The sequence below is a fragment of the Globicephala melas genome, chromosome 1 (assembly GCF_963455315.2).
Source record: "Globicephala melas chromosome 1, mGloMel1.2, whole genome shotgun sequence".
In the NCBI taxonomy this organism is placed as follows: Eukaryota; Metazoa; Chordata; class Mammalia; order Artiodactyla; family Delphinidae; genus Globicephala; species Globicephala melas.
Genome location: NC_083314.1, coordinates 146,551,604 through 146,573,264, shown reverse-complemented (window position 1 = coordinate 146,573,264; position 21,661 = coordinate 146,551,604). Strand labels below are relative to the sequence as shown.

Below are 21,661 nucleotides of genomic sequence, written 5' to 3'. Positions count from 1 at the left end.
GATGGTACTTCACTATCATTGAACTCCTTGATGGTAGGGACGGGAAGTTCCACACAGCCGTTAGCGGTTAAGTCCCAAGGCCAGAGAACCCCATGCCCTTAGTTCAGAGAAGACACTGGCAAAGGTTTTCAGACAAAATTCTTCTGCAACTCATATTTGACATCCTGACTTAGCTTTGCACAGACCAGTTATTTATCTCACCTCCTTCGCTGAGAGCCATGAATTTTCTTTTACTTCGAATAAAGGCAATTTTAATAGATTTATATTCAGTTAGTACTTATGAAACATCTCCCTTGTGCCAAGCCCTCTCACATAACTTACCTTAATTAATTTAAATCCCAATATGATATCAGGAGCCTCCACCTGCCCTTTATAAGAATAGTGTCTGATGGGAGTTTTAGAAGTAATTTTCTTTGTGCCTAAATACAGCAATTCCTTTCACCCACAGACATTTCACCCATAGACAATCTCATTTTGCCCAAAGGCTGATTACAGTGTATATAATTAGTATTAACCTGATAACTTTTTCTGCCTCTTCTTCCTTTGTTGCTAAACCCTTCTCTGACATCAGCTGCAGTTCTGGAATCACCTGTTGGTTCACATCCATTCTAGGGGGAAGGTCTTGTCTGTCTGACATCGAGAACTCTGTTTCACGTGAGAGTAAGCCAACCGAGAGTTAAGAATTCTAGTTCATTTCTTTGGCTAGCTGGGAGTTTGCCAAATTCCTCCTCTTTTTGTTTTGACCCTTGTTAAAAATATTTAAATATGTGACTATTCTTTCCTGTCTGTAAGAGTATTCTGAACATAATTTAATTTAATGTTGCTTCTATTAAGAATCTCTTACTGCCCCAGGGTCATCAGTCTGAACATTTCTTTTTGTGTGATAAATGCTGAAGGTAAGCTAGTTGTCACTGAGGCTTCTATTTTCCCTGGTACTTTACCTAGAATACATTTTCCTTTTGGTTTTTTTTTAACTAAGTCTAAGTACTTGATACTAGCTTTTTATCCTATGAATCGCCTTTCTTTCCTGAATGGGCAGAAGAAAAATAAGGTTCAGATTAGTTCAGTTTTTTCATTTATTGAGGCTTATTATTGAAGTGTATGTTTGAATATCTGTCATTTGGAGCAACTTACTTTATAGAACAAACCAAAAGAGTAAGTTTTTTAAAAAACACTCCTTTGAGAACTGGTTGGTTGGCTTTCTTTATGAAATAGTGTAGCTTTGTAACTGGTCCTTCCTGCTTTCGGGACTCCTGGAAATCATCATATATACTCTGAATTTCCATGTACCTCACCCCAGTAACAGAGGTATTGTTTTACATCTACTTGAACAGTTTGGTTGATATTGTCTCTGAAATCAAGAAACTCTGTTGAAAGCCTGTATGAGCTTTAGAGTCAGAGGGACTTGTGTCTTGGGATCTGAGGCCTCTGGACATGTCTTCTCAATGGTAAATGGCAGTGACCATACCTAACTTGTAAGATTGTTTTAGGGAGCAGATGAGATGATACAAATTAAGCAGTCAGGTAGAATTTAAATGTTCTCACTGCAAAAAAAAAAAGATAAATATGTGTTAATTAACTAGATGGGAGGAATCGTTTCACAAGGTGTTTATATATATATATATATATATATGTAAATCATCATGCTGTACACTTTATTTTATTTTTTTAATTTTTATTTTATATTGGAGTATAGTTGATTCACAGTTACGAGTGTACAGCAACGTGATTCAGTTATTCCCATACAAGTATCCATTCTTTTTCAAATTCTTTTCCCATTTAGGTTATTAGAGAATACTGAGCTGAGTTCCCTGTGCTATACACAGGGTGCTTGCTGGTTATCTGTTTTAAATATGGTAGTGTGTATGATCTTACAAGCTTATTTGTCAATTATACCTCAGTAAAGCTGGAAAAAAAGAAATAAAGCACTCAGTATACATAGTAAGCACTCAAAAAATGATAACTATATTTTTACTATTAATTTGATTATTGAATTCATACATTCATTCATTCAACATAGATTTACTGAAAGCCAGACATTCGTTGTACCAAGATTAATAAGACCCATGTCCCTGCCCTAAGGAACTTAGGGTTCACTGAGAAATACATTTAGATCGACAAGTTTATATTGAATGCCCACTGTGGACCAAGTGCTTTGCTTGTTATCATCTTGATGCCGCATGATGAGCTCTCAACTGGGAAGTTTCATCTGCTTAGGAAGCCAGAATGTAGCCTCTGGAAATAACCAAGTACTGATTCAATGTAATTTTAAATACTTTGGGAATTCAGAATAAGAAGGCTGGGTCCTGTTTTTTTTAATAGTGTTTGTTGTTGGCAGAGAGCAGAGGCACTCAAAATTTCAGATGTCTAAATGATTCCTAAATCAGTGCCAGAGGTATGGGGAGATCTCATGTATACATCTGAGCACTCAACTTAGAATCGATATTGACAGTTCAGGTTGACATCAGCTGCACTGGCCTCCTGGAAGTACTAGCTATAAACTGAATAGCAGTCTTCTCTCCTCAAGGGATAGATGCTTAAGCTGTCCCCTCCTCCTGGAACGCCCTTCTCTGTCTATGGCCTGGCTATCTCCTATCAATCTTTTCAAATTAGTCTCAACTCAGTTATATCCTCCAGAAAGCCCTCTCTCCTTCTCACTGTCACAACACTTAGCCACACTCTACTATAGCTGTTGATTCACAGTTCTGATTTTCTTACTAGACCATGAACTGCTTGCTTCTTCCTTGGTCCTCAGTTGCCAAATCTGTAGAAGAGACTCAAAGATGATTGATAGTTAAGTCCTTTCCAAGACTGTCATTCTATGACCTACCAGATCCAGTTTGACAGACACAACCAATGTGGAAGATGGGAAGGGGATACTTTGGGGTATATATTGAAATTAAATGGAAAGAATGAAGACTTGGAGATAGTACTAGAAAACCCAGGCTCTCTCAAAGTCTCAGGCACACTGTGCTGTGTCAGGGCAGGTGTTTAACACACAAATCAGCACATATTCAAGAAACCAGGGCACAGCAGAAAGTGCACAGGCTCTGAAGTCAGATGGGTCTGGCTACTATTCTCTAGCCAAATAACCCTGGGTGTGTTATTCCTCCTTTTGAAGCCTCAGTTTCCCCTTCTGTAAAACAGGGATGGAAATGCCTGCTTCAGAGGTTGTAAAGATTTAAATAATAATATATGTAAAGTGCTTAGCCCACAGTAGGTGCTTAATAAATATTCTCTATTATTTTTATTTTCTCAGTTAGAAATCAGGATAAACTGTGAGCATGGGGTCTCAAATAAATATAATTTAGAACCTTTGTATCTTAGCATTAGAAGGTATCTTATGAATTGATCTTGTTAACTGCTGCAACATCTCCTGATAAAATGTAGATCTGTTTGCATAGTTCTAGTCAGGGGGCCCTTACCACCTCACAAGGCAGCCTGTATCCTTATAAAATCATTAGTAGGAAGTTCTTCCTCTTATCAAGGCAAAAATCTACTCCCTCACTTTCTTCTATTGCCTGATTCTCATTCTCTCCCTTGGGACACCACATAGCAAGCCTACCCCTGACTTCCCATGCAGCCTTTCAAGTGTTGAGCACCCCTAGAATCTTCTCTCCTTCAAGGTTAAAGCCCACAGGTCTTTCAGATGTGTCTCATGGGATCTGGTTCCATACCTCTTACCACCATCCTCTGGGAACATAGCAGAGAACAAAAAATACTTGGTTTCCGCCATCAGTGAATTGATATTCTGATTGGGGGGTTAGGGAGTGAGACAAGTCACCTGAAGGCAGGAACAATTTCCTGGTTATTGGAGGCACACTCATAGTATCTAGCATGTAGTAGGTGTCAGTTATTTGTGGAATTAGTATGCCTATTGCATGCTATGTACTCCAATGTGAAAGAAAAGCATCAGAAACATTCTCTACCTTTGAGGAGGTTGGGCCTCATTCAGAAGATAGCATCCTCAGACGCAACAGTGTAGGGCAGTATCTACTGGGGCATGGGAGACGAAAGAAAAGAAACCAGCATCTATTGAGCCTCTGTTATATACCAGGCACTTTACAAGCATTATCACTTTCAGTACTCCTAATAACACCATGAAAAAAGTAATATTAAGTCCATTTTGCAGATGAGATTACTCTAGCAAAAAGAGGCAAAGTAAGAATGCAAAATCTGCGGATGAAAAGAAATAGCATATATTAAGAAATCCTTTCCTGTCAGAGCTTCCCTTCCCTGTGACTCTGAGTTAGATGTGTAGTTTTCTCAGAAATCAGGGTGTGGAGAGGTTCATTCAACTTAGCCTCGGTCACAGAGCAATAAGCTGAAGCTGCATTTCTTACAAGTCCCCAGTGATGCTGGTACAGGGATCACACTTAGAGTAGCAAGACTTTAAACCATACTTAATTTGAGGGAATTGTGTGAACTACCAAAAGAAAATAAATCCTCTGATTAGTTGGCTCTACTAACACTTGAGTTTGCAGGAGAAAATCCAAGACTCAGACTGTCCAGCAAGTGTAAACACCCACAGAGGTGGGCTGGGAAGGAACAGAGCCATGGATGCTCTAGCATCTCAAAGCATCCCAGTCACTGTGAAGAAGGGGAAGAGTTCCCAACACAAGGGGTGTGCATCCCCTTGAGTTCTTGCCTGATGCCAGACCCTGCTGTGCCTTTGCAGAGAGACCAAACCCTGTGGGGAAAAGGCATGAGCTGGGAAGTCCCACAGACCTGAGTTCATTCAAATCCTAGCCTGGAGGCCTACTTCCTGGTTGACTTGGGGCAGGTTATTTAACATTTCTTAGCCTCACTTTCCTTATCTTTACAATGGGCCTAATGGTACCCATTTCCACAGGATTAAATTAGGTAATTTTAGTAAGCCACTTAGCAGAGTGCCTGGCACAAAGTAGGCACTGAATAAATTGTAGCTTCTGTTCATCCTCATGTTAATATAGTTAATCCTCACGGTGATCCTTTGATTGTGAAGATAAGGGATTATCCCTGTTTTTCCAGATAAGGGAACAGGCTGGTGAAGCTTAAATGAATTAACCAAGGATATACAGCAAGTACAGTTTTGGGCCACACATACATGAGTACATGCAGTAACAGCCTCAGAACTCTCTGACCCTCTTTAGGGTGTGTTGAAGTAGATTTCAAGGCAGTGGACAACAGGGAATGTCATCTCAGGACTGGCAGGGAGGGAGTCCTAGGATTTGAAGTTGGCTGAGTTTAACCCAGCATGTGGATTACTGCCCTGCAGGTGATCTTGAGGTGACTGGGGATTTTATCATGTGCTTTGAGAACAGAATTTCAGCCTGAGCTAAGGGTTCCAACATCCACAAAAATTCCTTACTCAACGCAGAAGGTTTCATCAACAGCAGGTACCCATCTGGCTGCCCCCTTGGGGGCTTTGCAGATGAGGGGAGTAGCTGTTCGGTTTCTGGAGAATGATGGTTTTTGAAGAAAGAAAGAGCGATGTGTGCAGGTTGGCAGTGCAGAAATGCTGAGGCTCCTCCCTGTCAGCCCTGTGAGGGGACAGCTTCTCTGCTGCTGCCATCAGCCATAAGGATGTCGTATTTAGGGTCCTGCTGTCATAACCCACAGGACCCCAAAGGCAAGGGAAAACAACTTCTCTCCAGAATGACTGGGAAATGAGGGGTTATAATCAGCTATGATGGTGACATTTCCTAGCATTTGAATACAATAAAAGTGCTTAACACAAACTATTGAAGGTAATTTACTTTTTCTCAGGCGGTTCAAAACAACTTCAGAGATATTTCAGGGCCTCAGTATAGTTGTCAACAACACTAGTTCCAGCGCAGTAACTGTGGATATAGCAAAGGGGACTAGATTTGGAGTCAAAAGATCTATACCAAGGGGTGAGCAAACTATGGCCCAAAGGCCAAATTGAGCCCATTGCCTCTTTTTTTCTAAATAAAGTTTTATTGGCACTCAGCCATGCTCATTAGTTTACATATTGTACATGGCTGCCTTCACGCTACAATGGCAGTGTCATCATGACAGACTGGAGGACCCACCAATCCTAAACTATTTACTGTCTCACCCTAAACATAAAACAGTTTGCCAACCCCTGATCTAGACTCAGTTTCAGCTATTCAGGGATAGTAGAGCAAATCGCTCTTCTCTCAGAACTTCAGTTTCCACATCTATAAATGATGACTCTCTCTCCCACGGGGTTGTCGGGAGACTCAAATGTGACATAATGGGTGGAAAGGCACTTTGGAAACTCAGGATTTCTTTGGAAACGTGAGCCAGGATGGTTTTTATTTTTCACCTGATCTGTGCTGGAGGGGAACCCACCAGGACATTTTTTGTTTGTGTTTTCCAGTCCCTGATGTCAGCTTGTTGTCCTGTTCTCCCTTTTTCACAAATACGAAATGAATTCCCCAGGTGCCCGTCTCATCCTCTTCTCCCTCCAAACATAAACACATCCTGGTCATGTGCTTCCAGCAATGGAGAAATAGTACAAGTGTATGTATCCATCTGTTCCCTTATCAAATATTTGTTGAGTACCTACCATGTTCAAGTACGCAGTCTTTATAAACTAGTTCTTGTAGGGAGAAGTGTTTGCTTTCTAAGGGGAGAAGTTAGGTATAGAAATTATTATAACAGAAGAGAAATATTGCCACATTGTAGTAAGAGGACACGTCGTGTCTTTGTGTGTATATATGCATATGTGCGCAGTTTAAAAAATAGAAATATTCAGGTGCAGATTTAAGAAAAGCTTGTTAAAAACAAGAATCTGTTTAATCCAAAATACACTGAAGCGCCTTAAAAATGTAGCCATTGTGTATAACAGTTTTCCCTTGGAAACTACATTCTAATTTTAAGTTTCTATCCCAAACTGCCAAGGATGCCTTTCTTGCCCATTCATGGCCACTGGGCCTCTTACCCAAGCCTGCTGGTCAGGACTGCTGAGGACTGGTCACAAGGAAGGGTTGTAGGTCTTGGGCATCAGGGAGCAGGCACTCACTATAGTTTCTGAATATTGGAGGTAGTCTTCATTTTATAATATTGTATCTTGTCTTTAATGATTTTGTTTTTTCTTTATTGGTGATTCAGTAAACATAACTTCAATGATTTCATTTGTATGCTTGGCTTGCTATCAAAATAAGCTCATACACTGGGAGCAAAATAAAGTTTGTTTTAATTTTCTGTTCTGAAATTACTGTTGCCATACCTGTGTGGTCACATCTTGCTGCTGCTGATAAAGGGAGAGAATGAAGCTATTTGAGAAGAAGAAAGAAAAAAACAAAAACCTTATCTATTTCTGGGATGCATATAGACACACTTAGTTCTAGGCTCCAGACTGGGTCCCCTGGGCCTTCCCAGCATGGTGACTCTCTTGGTCCTCGTAGAAATAGTGTTGGTATTCTTTGTGAATATGTTTCATTTGTATTTTTCTATGTTCTGTGTACAATTTAAATACAGAAATGCAAATCCAAAACCCATCACCAAAATTAAAACATAAAATTCTTCCTCATTTTACTCTCCCTCACTACTAAAACAGTTTCTGAAAGAAATGAGGCTTGGGTTTTTATATTTTCTACCTAGGGATCTAATCCTCTCAAGAGTTTTTTAAAAGAATATGCTTAGCTCCACTGAGTATTTTTTATGAGACTTAGCTGTATTCCTTCCATGATGGCAAAGAAGCACGTAAAGAAGGCTGTTCATGAACCAGGCTAAGCACAGGTAGTTTTATTGTGCTGCCAGTTTATCTCATATCTTTCAATTCACAGGCAAGCCTTTCCACCTCTCTCCTCCTCCTGTTCAGTGCAGTGTCCTGTTTTAGAGTTTGCAGTTCATTATTTCATATCAAGGAAAACCTCTGATCTTTTATCCCTTTCCTTTCTGAAACGGTGTTCATCTAGGTTTTAGTTTTCCCCAAAGCACCCTCATTCTTGACATTAAATGCAGTCTCTCTCTAAACCTAGAGCAGGTGAGCATAACACGGTTGTGCTAATTGCAGTCAGGTACTAAGGTGATGGTGGGTTTGGGACTACACAGGCGTGTGGGTAGATGTGGCGTATCTTGCTGGGCAGGAGTCTTTCCTTCACTTGACCTTCAGAACCTTCCTAGAATCTGAGTGTGTTTTCCTTCCTCCTGAAGCAATGTTCTAAAATAAAGATAAAATATAGAATATAAAAATCATAGCCACTATATATATTTAAGATTTCCGTAAATATATGAATAACTGGAAAGAAAGGTAGTATATCAGGGAACATGCACCACTGGTAGGCATGATAAATTCTTCCACATATATTCCATCAGTACAATGAGTCATTGTTAAGTGGTTAAGTGCAGTTAAGTGGTGAGTGTTTTGTCTATATTTTTCGTATTTAATTTTTTTTAAAATTTATTTATTTATTTTCATTTTAATTTTATACAAATCAAATTTAGTTGGATAGATTGACTCTGACCTGTTTCCTAGAACTCATACATAAGGTTTGTCACTGAGATTATTACTTTAAAAGTGCCCTCCAAAGCCCCTCAGTTGGGTGCATGACTGTTTAAAAGAAATAACTGTAAGGCTTTTACAGCAATTTTTAAGGCTTCTCTTATATACAAGGTAAATAAGGACTGATAAATTTGCATGATGAAAATAGACTTAATTAGGTGAATTTAGCTGGGCTTGATGAGGTGAAGCTGAATTTAGGATGAATGATATTTTTAAACCAATGAATTAGTCTCATGTATTTTTGGATTTGCAAAAAATTTTCTGAGAACATGTAGCAGGGTCTTGTGTTCACACGCATCTTTTTCTCTAACTGTTACTCTCCTGTGTGTGTGTGCCTGCGTGTGTGTGCACATGTGCACTCGCCACTCATACACACATACCTCTCACACACCACACATAACCCAGTGAAATAGAAAGAGGAGGGCCCTGGTAGCTACAGCGTGCTCAACATTTTCTCCCCCTTCTTCAGTTACTAATTCTGGCTGGTGAAGGGCATATCTGGCGAAGTTTGCGCCTGTCTTTCCTGTTCTAACCCTGTTATTCCAAAACAGAAGGAATATCCTAATGTATTGTCATTTGGGGTTTTCCATTTTGGGGACAAAAACGCAACTGAGTTTCTTCATGATTCTCTTTACTTCCACCCTATAAAGGATAATAAAGTCATCCATTTTCTGATCCGGAACCCAACTTGTTTTCCCAGGTTCCCTCCTACGACCAACACAAACACAGACATTTACCAGCAAAACAGAAGCTGTTGGAAAGATTTTTTGGCTGCTGAAGTGGGCTCCTGTCACCAGGACATGGCAGACTTTTTGCTGTATTGTCTCCCAGCCCTGGTCTGAGTGTACTCCAAAGAGAGCTTTATGTAATCAGTCTTTCCTGACATGTGATGTCCTGTCATTTTCCTCCCCTTCGGCTCTGCTGCCGCCCACAAATCAATAACATTGCCTGGGAAGTTCAAGCTGGCTTTGCAGCCACCCCAAGCTCTGTATTTCTTAAAGAGTATGTCAGAAAATGTAAAGTTTCCTAATGATATTTTTGGCTGATGACACATGGCAGAGCTGATGGACTATTTATAATCAGTGGCACGATCGCAAGCACATTATTTTTATTTCACTTAGTGGGGGAGCCCTGTCACTTGCTACCTCTCTTTTCAGACAAGTTGATGCCATCTTCACCTAAAGTAGCTAAATCCTCTTTGCAGAGTGTATTTGCACTCTGCAAAGTGTTAGGAGCTCCCCAGTTCTTTCCATTTTTTATTGTTCTTAGGCTGGGGGAATGATGAGGGCAATGAATGATTTGTTGCAATTGCTTTAAATTCTGGCCGTGCCTTCACTATAAATGTCTCCAGTCTTTGCTGCTCAGATCTTGCTACAGTCCTCTGAGTGTAGGCATGGATAGCATGACTGAGGCAGCAGACACAGCTACTGCATCCAGCACTTGTCCCAATTTTACAGGACTGAGCATAGCAGAGCTGTCTTTTGTTGAGCAGCTACTATGTTCTAGGTAGGCATTGCATGCTCAATATCTCGTTAACCCTCTCAAACCTGTCTGTGGCAAGTGCTGGTATCTGCAGAGAAGAAATGTCTGGGGAAAACAGGAGATTAAGTGAATTCTCTTCAGAGTCACACAGCTGATAGGAAAAGCCCCAGGACTCTAGTTCAGAACTCTTCTAACAAACCACACCTGCTCTTTTCCACTACCCTGCCCTGCCTCTTCCCAATTAAGTGGACACTTGTGTGTATATGGTGTGGACGTGCACGGGCACTTACCTATTCCCAGCTGGGGCAGCTCCTGTGAGTTTAAAGCCTGACCAGAGTGAGAGATGGAAGAACTAGAAACTTCTCAACCTGGGAGTAAACCCTGATATAAAAGGAACCATGTACTAGAGGGTTTTGACGCACTGCGATGGGAAGTGTTACCTCTATAAAGATAATGAGCTCTCTCTCTCTCTTTTTTAAAAAATGTTTCCACAGGACAGAGTTTAGGGTATGGATTCGTTAACTATATTGATCCAAAGGATGCAGAGAAAGCCATCAACACTTTAAATGGACTCAGACTCCAGACCAAAACCATAAAGGTAAGAGGTTACATGTTAGCTCCTTATTTGGGAGGCACTGGTTAAATTTCATTCCTTTGATCTAATAAATTCAGGCTATGAGGGAGCTGGCAGTGGCGTTCTTTATTTATTATTCAAAGGACACTTACCATCCACTGTACTAAGTGAGGGACACAGATCATTACAGAAGAAAGAGGTGAGGGTTGAGTAGAGGGAGGGGACCACAAGCTGTGGGAGCTCCATTCCAGAGAGCAGGTAAGATGCCAGGGATGACTAACCCCATCAAGAATGCCTGTGTGGGCTTCCCTGGTGGCGCAGTGGTTGAGAGTCCGCCTGCCAATGCAGGGGACACGGGTTCGTGCCCCAGTCCGGGAAGACCCCACATGCCGCAGAGCGGCTGGGCCCGTGAGCCGTGGCCGCTGAGCCTGCGCGTCCGGAGCCTGTGCTCCGCAACGGGAGAGGCCACAACAGCGAGAGGCCCGCGTACCGCAAAAAAAAAAAAAAAAAAAAAAAAAAAAAAGAATGCCTGTGAGCTCAAGCCTGCAAAGATGGTCAGAGCAGAGCCAAGGGAAGAAGCTGTTCCAGGGGCAGAGGGAACAACACATGCAAAGCTGTGAAAATGTATATAAACATTGTGAGTGGGGAACAACATATAGAACACACTATGGCCTAAGATTGAGCAGGGAGATGATGAAAAGATGAGGATAGGAGGTAGGCAGGGGGCTCACATGTGAGGCCAAGCATCTTGGTTTTACCTAAAGGTGAAGAGGACCCTCCTAAACAAGACTTGAAAAGGAAAAATCAGTTTAAAAGAAATGCACTGGTTGTAATAGGGTCAGGTACTATAACATCTGGGGAGGAATGAAAAAGTAAACATTCTAGCAATCCAAAAATAATCAGACTGGTAGATAATATCTCAGGAGGGGTTGTTTCAAGTCAGAAAAGAAAAACAGTCCCCCAGAGCCTGCTCCTCCAAATGGACATTTCTGTGGCTGGATAGTCACTCTCTCTGTTCAGACTTCACCTTGTGAGGATCCTTGAGGAGGTGGTGCTGTTTGCTTTCGGCCCCTGGCCCCTGACAGCCAGTGGTGGTCTCCTGGATGGAGCCTGCCTCTTCCTCAGCCTCCCTCTCCCTTCTTCCCCTACCTCCAGGCAGCATCCTGTTTGGGGGCAGCTGCCAGCCGATTAATGAGTCCCATCCTTCATAGCCTATGAAACCATGGGGAGGTGTGTCCTGGGCGCTCTTATCCTCACGACAGCAGGTCTGATGCAAAGTAGGACAAAAGAGAAACCTCTCCCAGAACGGAAATCTACAGATGGCACCAGCTCTCAGCATTTGAAAACACAAAACCAGAACTTTATGGTTCAACAGAGCTACTTTTCCAACATCCAGACTGACAGGAGGCTACTGGTGTAAGAAAATCTTAGCTGGGAGGTAATCAAAACAAAACCAAAACAAAACAGAAACCTTCTCTTTTTGGAATATATTATGTGGTTATCTTTCTTTCTCTTTCTCTCTCTTTTCTTTTATATCTTTCTTTCTTCTTTCTTCCTTCCTTCCTTTCTTTCTTTCTCTTTCTTTCTTTCTCTCTCTCTCTCTCTTTCTTTCTTTCTTCCTCCACTCCCTCCCTCCTCCTTTCTTTCCTTCCTTCCTTCCTTGCTTCCTTCTTTCCTTTCTTTTAAGCCACTCTACTTTTGCAATTTAGTTTAGCTTATTTTCTAAAGATGATCGCTTTCCTGATCTCATGCAATCTGGGCTTCACAAAGACCCCAAAATGGGCTTGACACAGGTTGCCTCAGTCTCAGCTTAGAATCAGTCCCTGTGAGTTCTCTAAAGGAGAAATAATCGAGAGTTGTTTAATTATGGGGTAGTCCTCTGAGAGACAGGAGCATTAATTTCTTTCAAAGGAAAAACATACCTATTTTCAATGCTTTGAGATGGGATGCTCTTGTCACCTGATTCTTGATGAGGCCACACCAGATTGAGAGGTGTATTTGTGGGTTTGATTGATTTTTTTGTGTTATCCAGTTCAGCATTAGAATGTCAGACATTTGCTCTTCCCTTGATGCTCTTCCCTAATCTTAAACTGAGAAAGATGCTTTTCTTTCCTCTACAGTTTTCTTAAAACCCAAACCTCCCCAAGAGCTTAGGGTCAAATTCTTAGCCATCCATTCTGCTTTTTTAAAATAAAGTATTCCATGAAGCCATTGAAGATTCCCAAAAGGCTGAGTGGATCCGGCTTTTCTGATCTCAGAATGCAACCACCCTGGCCCATGATGCCATCAGAAGAAGTGCTTTGTCTCAGTGGATCTTAGAAACAAGGAACATTGATTATTTTCTTTCTGTGAAGAACCAGTCAGCCTCCTTCCCATCTCTATATCCCTTTCCCCACTCCCTCACCCACCCTGTGCTCACCCTGCATCAAAATGCTGCCAGCACATTTGCACCCAGCAGCAACGTGGGCTTCCGAGGCACTGTAGGATTCAAAATGCATGATGCCACGGCTGAATCAATAATTTCCATTCTCTACGATGAATGAAAATTTAATGTGCAAACCTGGGGATTTCAGCCCTTTCATTAAAGCGTTTATTTGCCATACTAAAAATTAAGTTTGAGTGATAGGTTCCTTTATTAACTTTTCTTCCCTTTCCTAAAGGGACACAGTGTTTCAGGTAAAAATCATATTAAAGGAAAGAAAAAAGCAAACCCTTTTTGTGTACTGTTAATAGTCTCATCATTTATTAATTTTTTTTAAATTACTTTTCTGCCTTTCAGGCCACTATTTACTTCTTCTGCTTCAGTTTGCTTTGATAAGTGACATGAGATTTATCTCTTTGCTCTTATTCCCATGAAGGAATAAGATAACTTGCCTATCTGGAAAAAACAAGTATCTTCTTTGGAAGCATGCATCATAGAAATCTCCTCAGAATCATGTAGTACATGTTTGCAAACTTCGGTCAAGTCTGTCCCTCCTTTTGCTTCCTGCAAAACACACGACTTCAAACGTAATGTACAACATAGATGCAGGCAAACCAAGAGTTAATTCCTAAGCTTTGAAGGTTAATGATGAACAGCTAGATTCAGGGATAGTTCTAGAAAGCCCTGAGGGAGTAGTGGAGACTATAGTGAGCTGGAGAGCACTAAAAGGGGCAGCTGTTCTTCCGCTACTACTGATTATTTAAACCCAGATCATTGTCAGATCTTCCACTTATTCAATAGAAACCAAAAGCTAGATATTTTATGCCAAATCTCCCAATTTTTAAAGGTTAAAAACCAACTCAAAAAATTTTAGAGCATTATGTAGGCAAGCCAAACAAAACTTTTTTTTTTTTAACATCTTTATTGGAGTATAATTGCTTTACAATGGTGTGTTAGTTTCTGCTTTATAACAAAGTGAATCAGTTATACATATACATATGTTCCCATATCTCTTCCCTCTTGCGTCTCCCTCCCTCCCACCCTCCCTATCCCACCCCTCTAGGTGGTCACAAAGCACGGAGCTGATCTCCCTGTGCTATGCAGCTGCTTCCCACTAGCTATCTATTTTACATTTGGTAGTGTATATATGTCCATGCCACTCTCTCACTTTGTCACAGCTTACCCTTCCCCTTCCCCATATCCTCAAGTCCGTTCTCCAGTAGGTCTGCATCTTTATTCCTGTCTTACCCCTAGGTTCTTCATGACATTTTTTTTTCTTAAATTCCATATATATGTGTTAGCATGCGGTATTTGTTTTTCTCTTTCTGACTTACTTCACGCTGTGTGACAGACTCTAGGTCCATCCACCTCACTACAAATAGCTCAATTTCATTTCTTTTTATGGCTGAGTAATATTCCATTGTATATATGTGCCACATCTTCTTTATCCATTCATCTGTTGATGGACACTTAGGTTGCTCCCATGTCCTGGCTATTGTAAATAGAGCTGCAATGAACATTTTGGTACATGACTCTTTTTGAATTATGCTGTTCTCAGGGTATATGCCCAGTAGTGGGATTGCTGGGACAAACAAAACTTAAGAGATGACTTACGGAGAAGCAGTTTGCAGCCTCTGAACTCAAATTTAAATACACACACACTATTTTGCATTTTGAAAGTGAATGATTCATTACTAGGCTGCTAGTAGAAGGTGCCCACAAATGATGGCTCCCTGTTAACAAATGTTCGTTTCCCCTTTATTAAGGGGGATGTAATGTGATTGTGTGTGAATACTGAGGGCACGTGGAGGGAAGACCAGGCCCCTGTCCTCAAGGAGAATACAATCTTAGCATAGATACAGCATCAAAGCAGAGAAAGAGAATGCTTCTTTAAATAAGCCCCTCTAAGTAGTGTGGATGACTGCAGATAACTTGCCTATCTGGGGAAAAAAACCAAGTATCTTCATTGGAAGCATGCATTACAGAGATCTCCTTGGAACCATCTAGTACATGTTTGCAAACACATGACTGCAGAGGAATTATTCTTTGGATTATAACTTCTTTAGTGGGAGAAAGTGGCCAGGTTCCCACGCCTCTTGGAGATTAGGCTCAGAGATGAATTGACTTGTCCGAAGGCACACAAGTGGCCAGCAGTTGAGTTGAGTTAGCATCCAAAGGTGCCGTGAAAGATTCTTCCAGAAGAGGAGCTACTTAATATGTGAGCATGAGCTAGAAAGGAAATAATAATAATAATGATAGTAATGATACCTTATATTGAGCATTTACTCTGTGTCCAACAGTATTCTAACCGCTACGCATGTTTAATAACATTTAACCCTTGAAGCTTCCCTAGGGCTAGATGCTTTACACACATCAGCTCTGATTCTTAAAATAGTGATTCTTTCCTTTATACAATTGAGGAAACTGAGGCCCAAAGAGGTTAAGAGACTTATCCAGGATCACACAGTTAGTAAGTGAGATTTGGAATGAGAAAAAAATGTTTTAAAAATAACTCTGGCAATAGGTCGTCAGTGTGGGAATGTCTCACTGCCTGCTTGCTCAGCGGCACATGCATTCTGTGAGTGTGTGGGTGTGTATTTGGTTCTGTGCACACATGGGTTATACTCCCTGGTGAGGGAAGATATATAAAAAGCAAACAGATGAATTGCATGGCTCCTCTGGGTTCTTCAGTAAACAGACTTGTGGTTCGGGACTTCTGCCATCAATCAGGAGACAGACCTGACTTCAGATCGTATCTAATGAGACCCCTGCTTTCCAGGCCCTGAGCTAGGTCCTAGGACTTTGGTGACCTAGGGATGGCAGTGCCCTGGAGATTCTTCCACCCATGTGAGTCAGAGAGGCATGGGGGGCGCTTCCCTGGTGGCGTAGTGGTTGAGAGCCCGCCTGCCGATGCAGGGGACATGGGTTCGTGCCCCGGTCTGGGAAGATCCCACATGCCGTGGAGCGGCTGGGCCCGTGAGCCATGGCCGCTGAGCTTGCGCGTCCGGAGCCTGTGCTCCACAACAGGAGAGGCCACAGCAGTGAGAGGCCTGCATACCGCAAAAAAAAAAAAAAGAGAGAGAGGCATGGGGTATGGACCATGGGCTTACACTGACTAGGCTGCCAAAGACCCAAAATTGGGTCTTTTCTCAGCATTTCAACCATAAACCCAGTGGAGATTATTTGCCCTGTTTAGGGCCTTGGAAGTGCTGTTTAGCTTCCAACCCCCCGTTTGTCTCCAACAGAGATCACTTTAGATGCTGAGAAGCACTGAGCAAAATGGCTGTGGGTTCTGGAAGATGATCCCCAGTACTCCTGGACCCCGCAGTGGATGCCTGTCGCAGTCCTGAACCTCTGCAGGGCATCTACAAGAGCAGCTTCTGAATTCCAGCCTCTTTCTAAGAAGCACTCTGTTGAATGCAGTTGCAGTAGTCCAGCTCTGTGTTGCATTAATTAGGAACAAAGAAAAGTAGATGGTTCTGTAGTAGCTTCAAAAGAGGGATATGTTTACCGGAAGTTTGGATTGATATACAAGTTACACTGAGAGCCTTCAGTAAAAAGTGATCCAGAATGGGATTTGAGGATGTAGGATCCTAACCCTTTCCGTGCAGTGGGACACCTGTTTGGGTTTTAACCTGAGTTTGAGGACCAGGATTAGAGAAGTGTTCACTGCTCTGCCTCTGGAAACTCATCTCTCATGGGAGCCACAAACATGCGAAGGAGCGCCTCTAATGTGGTGAGATGGGGACTGCCACAGGGCTGCAGGGGTTCCCACTTGATTGGGGTAGAGGAGCCGGAGTAGGGAGCTGTGCACAGTTTGAGCAGGAGAGGGATCTGATCAAAGTAAAGCTCCAAGTAGGTTCATCTGGCACTGGTGCATCACTTAGGTTGTTTGACGAACGAAACCAGAGGCTTGCAGGCTGCTGTGCTAGGTTTTTGTCAGCCTTAGACTTTGGTTTTCCTCAGCTCTATTAGGAGCTTTTTTGACTCATTTTAAAAGCAAAACAGGCTTATTTATAAATAATTCAGAAAATTCATTATCATGTAATGAAGGCAATGTCAGACATTCCCATCTCCATGCTATTAACGTTTTTATATTTTTCCTTCCTTTTCTCATTGCATTACATTTACAAATGATGTTGTGGCTTTTCTTTTCCTAATCATTGCATTAAACTATTACTCAAATTATAAAAATATGAATTTAAAGAAAGCATTCCCAGAGCACGGCTCTTGTGCAAACTGGAGGTGTGAGTGATTTCAGGATTAGGTCGGGAGGAGGGGACAAAAAAGCTGTTCCTGCCACTGTGGCCGAACCCAGGAGGGTTGGCGTTCAGTCAGGAGAGGAGGTGAGAGAGTAAAAGAGAAGCTTTATCGCGAGGCAACAGCCCGGTTCCGGAGGGAGCAGAGCTAGAGGAGGGGAAGGTGCGTGAGTGAAGGCTTTTCGGAAGGGGAAAAAACCCTCGCTTCTCCGGAAAGGAGAGCAGCTCCTTTATTTCAGCCTCTTGCTCTGATGTTGCTTAGCCATTTCTCCATTTTCGCGTTATTCTTCTAATAGCACTAACGGTGCCTCCGGGGGATCTTTCCACACTTGAGTTTTGCAGTTTCCAGTTTGCCCCTCCTGCTTCTTTCTCTTGCCAGGGGTCATCAAGGAGCCTTACCTCCCTCCCTCCGCGCGCCCGCAATCCACCTGCCTTGCTAAAGGCCTCCATTCCGCTGAGGCATCTTTTCTTTGCTCTTGGCATAAGCAATTATTTCTCCTATCACTGCTCTTAATGCTTCCCGGAGAGTTAGCAGATCATTTTCTGCTGGCAGATATCACCCCACCCAGAAATGATAGACTACCTCCCTCCGTCTCGTTAATAATAAAAAGGCATTTTCTCTCCTCCCCCATTATGGCTGTAGTCAGAGCCGGTGTGGGAATGCAGGTTACAAGGACACTTCAGTTTTCAGAAGTGTGTGGAATGAGGCTTGGGGGCTTTAGCTGTCTACAAGTGTAAAAGATCCCACAGTGTGATGTGAGCTGCTTAAAAAAACATTCAGCACACCCCAGGTGTCCTAGGAGAGCTGTGGACTCCAGATCCCAGGAAACAGTGGTCCTTTCTTGTCCACTCTGGTCAACCCATCCCTGGTATCTTGTCTCCATTTCTCAGCTCCACGTTTTGAAGAGACCAGATGCTGTAAGGGTTGTCCAGAGGCAAATGAGGAAGATGGCCAAACAGTGCTGCACTCACATATTCACTCCACAATGGTTGCTTTTCCATTCTCTAGAGAAAAAAAAAGTGACTCTGAAGCTCAATCCTATATGTCAAGAATCTGGAAAGAGAATCTATGTGTCTATCATTTGCCTTGGGTGGTAGTGAGTCCCTGATTGTCAGACACATGCAAATGGAGTCATTAGGGGTGACTTAGAGGGATTCCTATACCAGACTGGAGTCTGACTAAATGATCTAAAGTTTCCTTCTAGCTCTGAGATGCTATAACTTTGTGCTGTTCCTGGGCCTCGAGCTGTTCTGTCTAGTAGCCACTAGCCATATATGGCTCCTTACATCTGAGTTTAAAATAATTAAAATTAAATGAAAAGTTCAGTTCCTCAGTCACACTAGGCATGTTTGAAGTACTCAGTAGCCACCTATAGCTGGTGGCTACCACGTTGGACAGCACAGATCTAGAATGTTTTCTCGATCCCAGAAAGTTCTGTTGGACAATGCTGGCCTAGAACATCAGCGGCCCTGGGGAATAAAGGATCACTTCTCCATGGTTACCATGAAGCCCCAGAGCAGATCAGCTGGTCTGTCAAAGGTCAGAGAGCCACATCCCTCTCCCCTTTCCCCTTGCTGTCCATTCAAAAGAGCTCTGAGTTCAGATGGAGAGTCCGGTCCAGCTCCGTTAGAAACTACTAGGATGACCTTGGACAACTTAGTTGATTTCTCTGGACTTACTTCCTCATCTACAGAATGGTTCCTTCCAACTTTAAGTCTAACTAATAAAATATTATAGCGCGATCTCTCCAGCTTGGTAACTTTCCAGGGAAAGTAGCAGTTTGTGCCAAGTACACGGCTTCTATTTCACTGTCCACGATAGCCTGGCATAGCAGAAAGATCCCAGAACTTAGTCATATCCAGCTTTGTCTTAGTTCAGCTGTGTGACCTTGGACAAGTACTTGAGCTCACTGAGCCAGAGTTTGTCGTCTGGAAAATGGAACTAAAAATATCTCACTTATAGGTAGTCCTGGCTTATAGTGGATTGCTTGAGTAAGGCTCCCCAGCATGAAGATGATAGTGAATAGGGTTACCCCTAAGATAAAAATTACATGGGGAGAAGGGAAGACTTTTTCCATCTGCATGTTTCAGAGATACATAAAGAACGAATCTAAGTCTTACTTTGTGTAGTGGAAAGTGTCATGGAGCTTCCAAGTGGCCACAGCAGTCTTACCAGTATAGCAAGATTCAGGAGTTGAAGTTTAGTGAAGAGACTCGGTATCTTACACCCTGAGTCTGAGACCAGCTCTTCCGCTAACCAGGCCATAAAACCTTTAGCACATCTCTCCCTTCTGGGGGTCACTAGACAGACAGCAAGGTCCTGATACCAATAATCCCCCTTCATAATTAGATGGACTTTTTAAAAGAAGTTTTAAGGCACACGAATTCTATCACCACACCGTTTTTTTAAAGAATTATTTATCCAGCCTACTCTGTGCCAGAAGTACTCTCATGATATTCTTGGATTCGCTTCAGATCTGTGGTTCCCTCTAGCTCCTTCTCCACGTCAGAGTCAGTGCCTGGGAAAGGAGCTCAAATGCATTACATACAGTATATTACACATTTTGTTTCAATTCAGAGAATGTTATTGCGCTCCTGCCCTATGTAAGGCTTTGAGCCTAGATGCCACAGGGGGTCTGCAGAGACCGCTAGAATGCTCAGACTATTTGGGCAGATGAGGTGTTAGCCCAGATGGCTGTGATGGGAGGCAGGGTGTGATAGCTGCTGCCACTGAAATGTGTATCATCTGTAGAGTCCAAGGAGAGAGCAGTCATTTGTGCCTGGGTTTCATGGAGGAGGTGGCACTCAGGCTGGGCCTGGAAGGATGGGCAGGAGTTCATTTTGCCACGAGGATGAGCAGATAGTAAGAACCAGAGACATTTTGTTTGAATTGAGGCAGAGGGTGCTTAGAGGGGTTAGCAGGAGATGAGAGGCTGGGCCAGATCCCAGAGGGCCTTGGATGCTCAGGTAAGGGATTTGAGCTTCTATCGCAAGGTGCTGGAGGAACACTGAAGGTTTTGAGCAGCAACAAGTAGCACAATCAGAGCTCATTAGAAACATTACCATCAGGTTGCCCATGATAAAAGAATATCATATCAATCATAGATCAGGTGGTGGGTGGGGGAAGTACGAGGAGTGGGGCCACGTAAGCAGACACCTGTCCTGCCTGTGGGCAGGGCTGCAGCCACGGGCACAGGGGTGAGCTGATCCTCACAATGAACACTCTCGTTTCTAGAAGCCAGCTGGCTTCTTTCTTCTTTCCCAGCTCCTGGTGGTGGGATCAGAAGTCCCAGGGAGGGTGTGCTCCTAGAAGGCCCTGGAAGCACCAGAGTCTGTTCTCTGCTGCCATCCTCCTGGTCTCTCTGGAATGTCTGTCCCCAGGGATCTGTTTGCTCTAGGGAGTTTCTGCTCACTCAGAGAGTACGGTGTTACAGCAGACAGGGGAAAATCTGCAGCCTGATCTTCTGAAAGGAGTGTGTCTCCTCTGCTAGACTAATAGTCCTATGTGTCAGGGACTGTTGTATTCATCTTTGTACCCCCAGTGTCTGACATAAGGCCTAAGTACACAACAATTGTATCCAAGCCACTATTTATTGAGCACTTACTGCGTGCCGGGCATAGTGCCTAAGAATCGTATACGCATTAGCTTGTTTAACGCTCTAATAGCTCTATTAGAAAGCTTCTCAACTAGGTTATTCAAGTGATACAGCTCAGAAAGTGTAAGTGACTTACCTCAAGGCTTACCATTTATAGCTAGTAAGTGATTAGGATTTAAATCTACATCTCTTTAACCCCAAAACTCTTGCTCTTAACCCCTGTCTCCATTCCAGAATAGATGCTCCATTTCAGTTAAAGTAACATAAATGAGAAACTCCTTGGAGTGACCTGTCTCAAAATATAGTTGACTGATGCTCTGTCACCTATCAGTGAGACCCACAAGATAAGGGGGTAGAGGACAGGAAGGATGCTCCTAGTGTGTGGAGCCAGAATAGAAATAGGAGAAGGTTGGAAGCTACAGGGGAGACAGGTCTGAACTCAGCAGAAGGAAGAACTTTCCAATAATCAGTGGTGGCCAGTGATGGTGTAGGATGCCTTGTAAGGTACTGAGCTTCCTGTCTTTGGAAATGTGTAAGGTGGTTGGCCAGCTGTCTTACATCCTGACCTGAACTTTTTTTTTTTTTTTTTTTTTTTTTTGCGGTACGCGGGCCTCTCACTGTTGTGGCCTCTCCCGTTGCGGAGCACAGGCTCCAGATGCACAGGCTCAATGGCCATGGCTCACGGGCCCAGCCGCTCTGCAGCATGTGGGATCTTCCCGGACCGGGGCACGAACCCGTGTCCCCTGCATCGGCAGGCGGACTCTCAACCACTGCGCCACCAGGGAAGCCCTGCCCTGAACTTTTGAGGTCACTTCCAACATCAAGTTTCTGTGAAACAGATTTCAAGGATAA

The 21,661-nt window shown here is 42.9% G+C and overlaps 1 protein-coding gene across 4 annotated transcripts in view; it reads left to right on the top strand.

Annotated features, from left to right (window-relative positions):
• ELAVL4 (ELAV like RNA binding protein 4) overlaps positions 1-21,661 on the top strand; it is an 85,896-nt gene that overhangs the window by 48,703 nt on the left and 15,532 nt on the right. For all 4 annotated transcript variants that reach the window (XM_030870409.2, XM_030870407.2, XM_030870410.2 and 1 more), the window contains exon 3: positions 10,453-10,556. In XM_030870409.2, the coding sequence (XP_030726269.1) occupies positions 10,453-10,556 (104 nt within the window). The remainder of the gene's footprint in view (positions 1-10,452; positions 10,557-21,661) is intronic.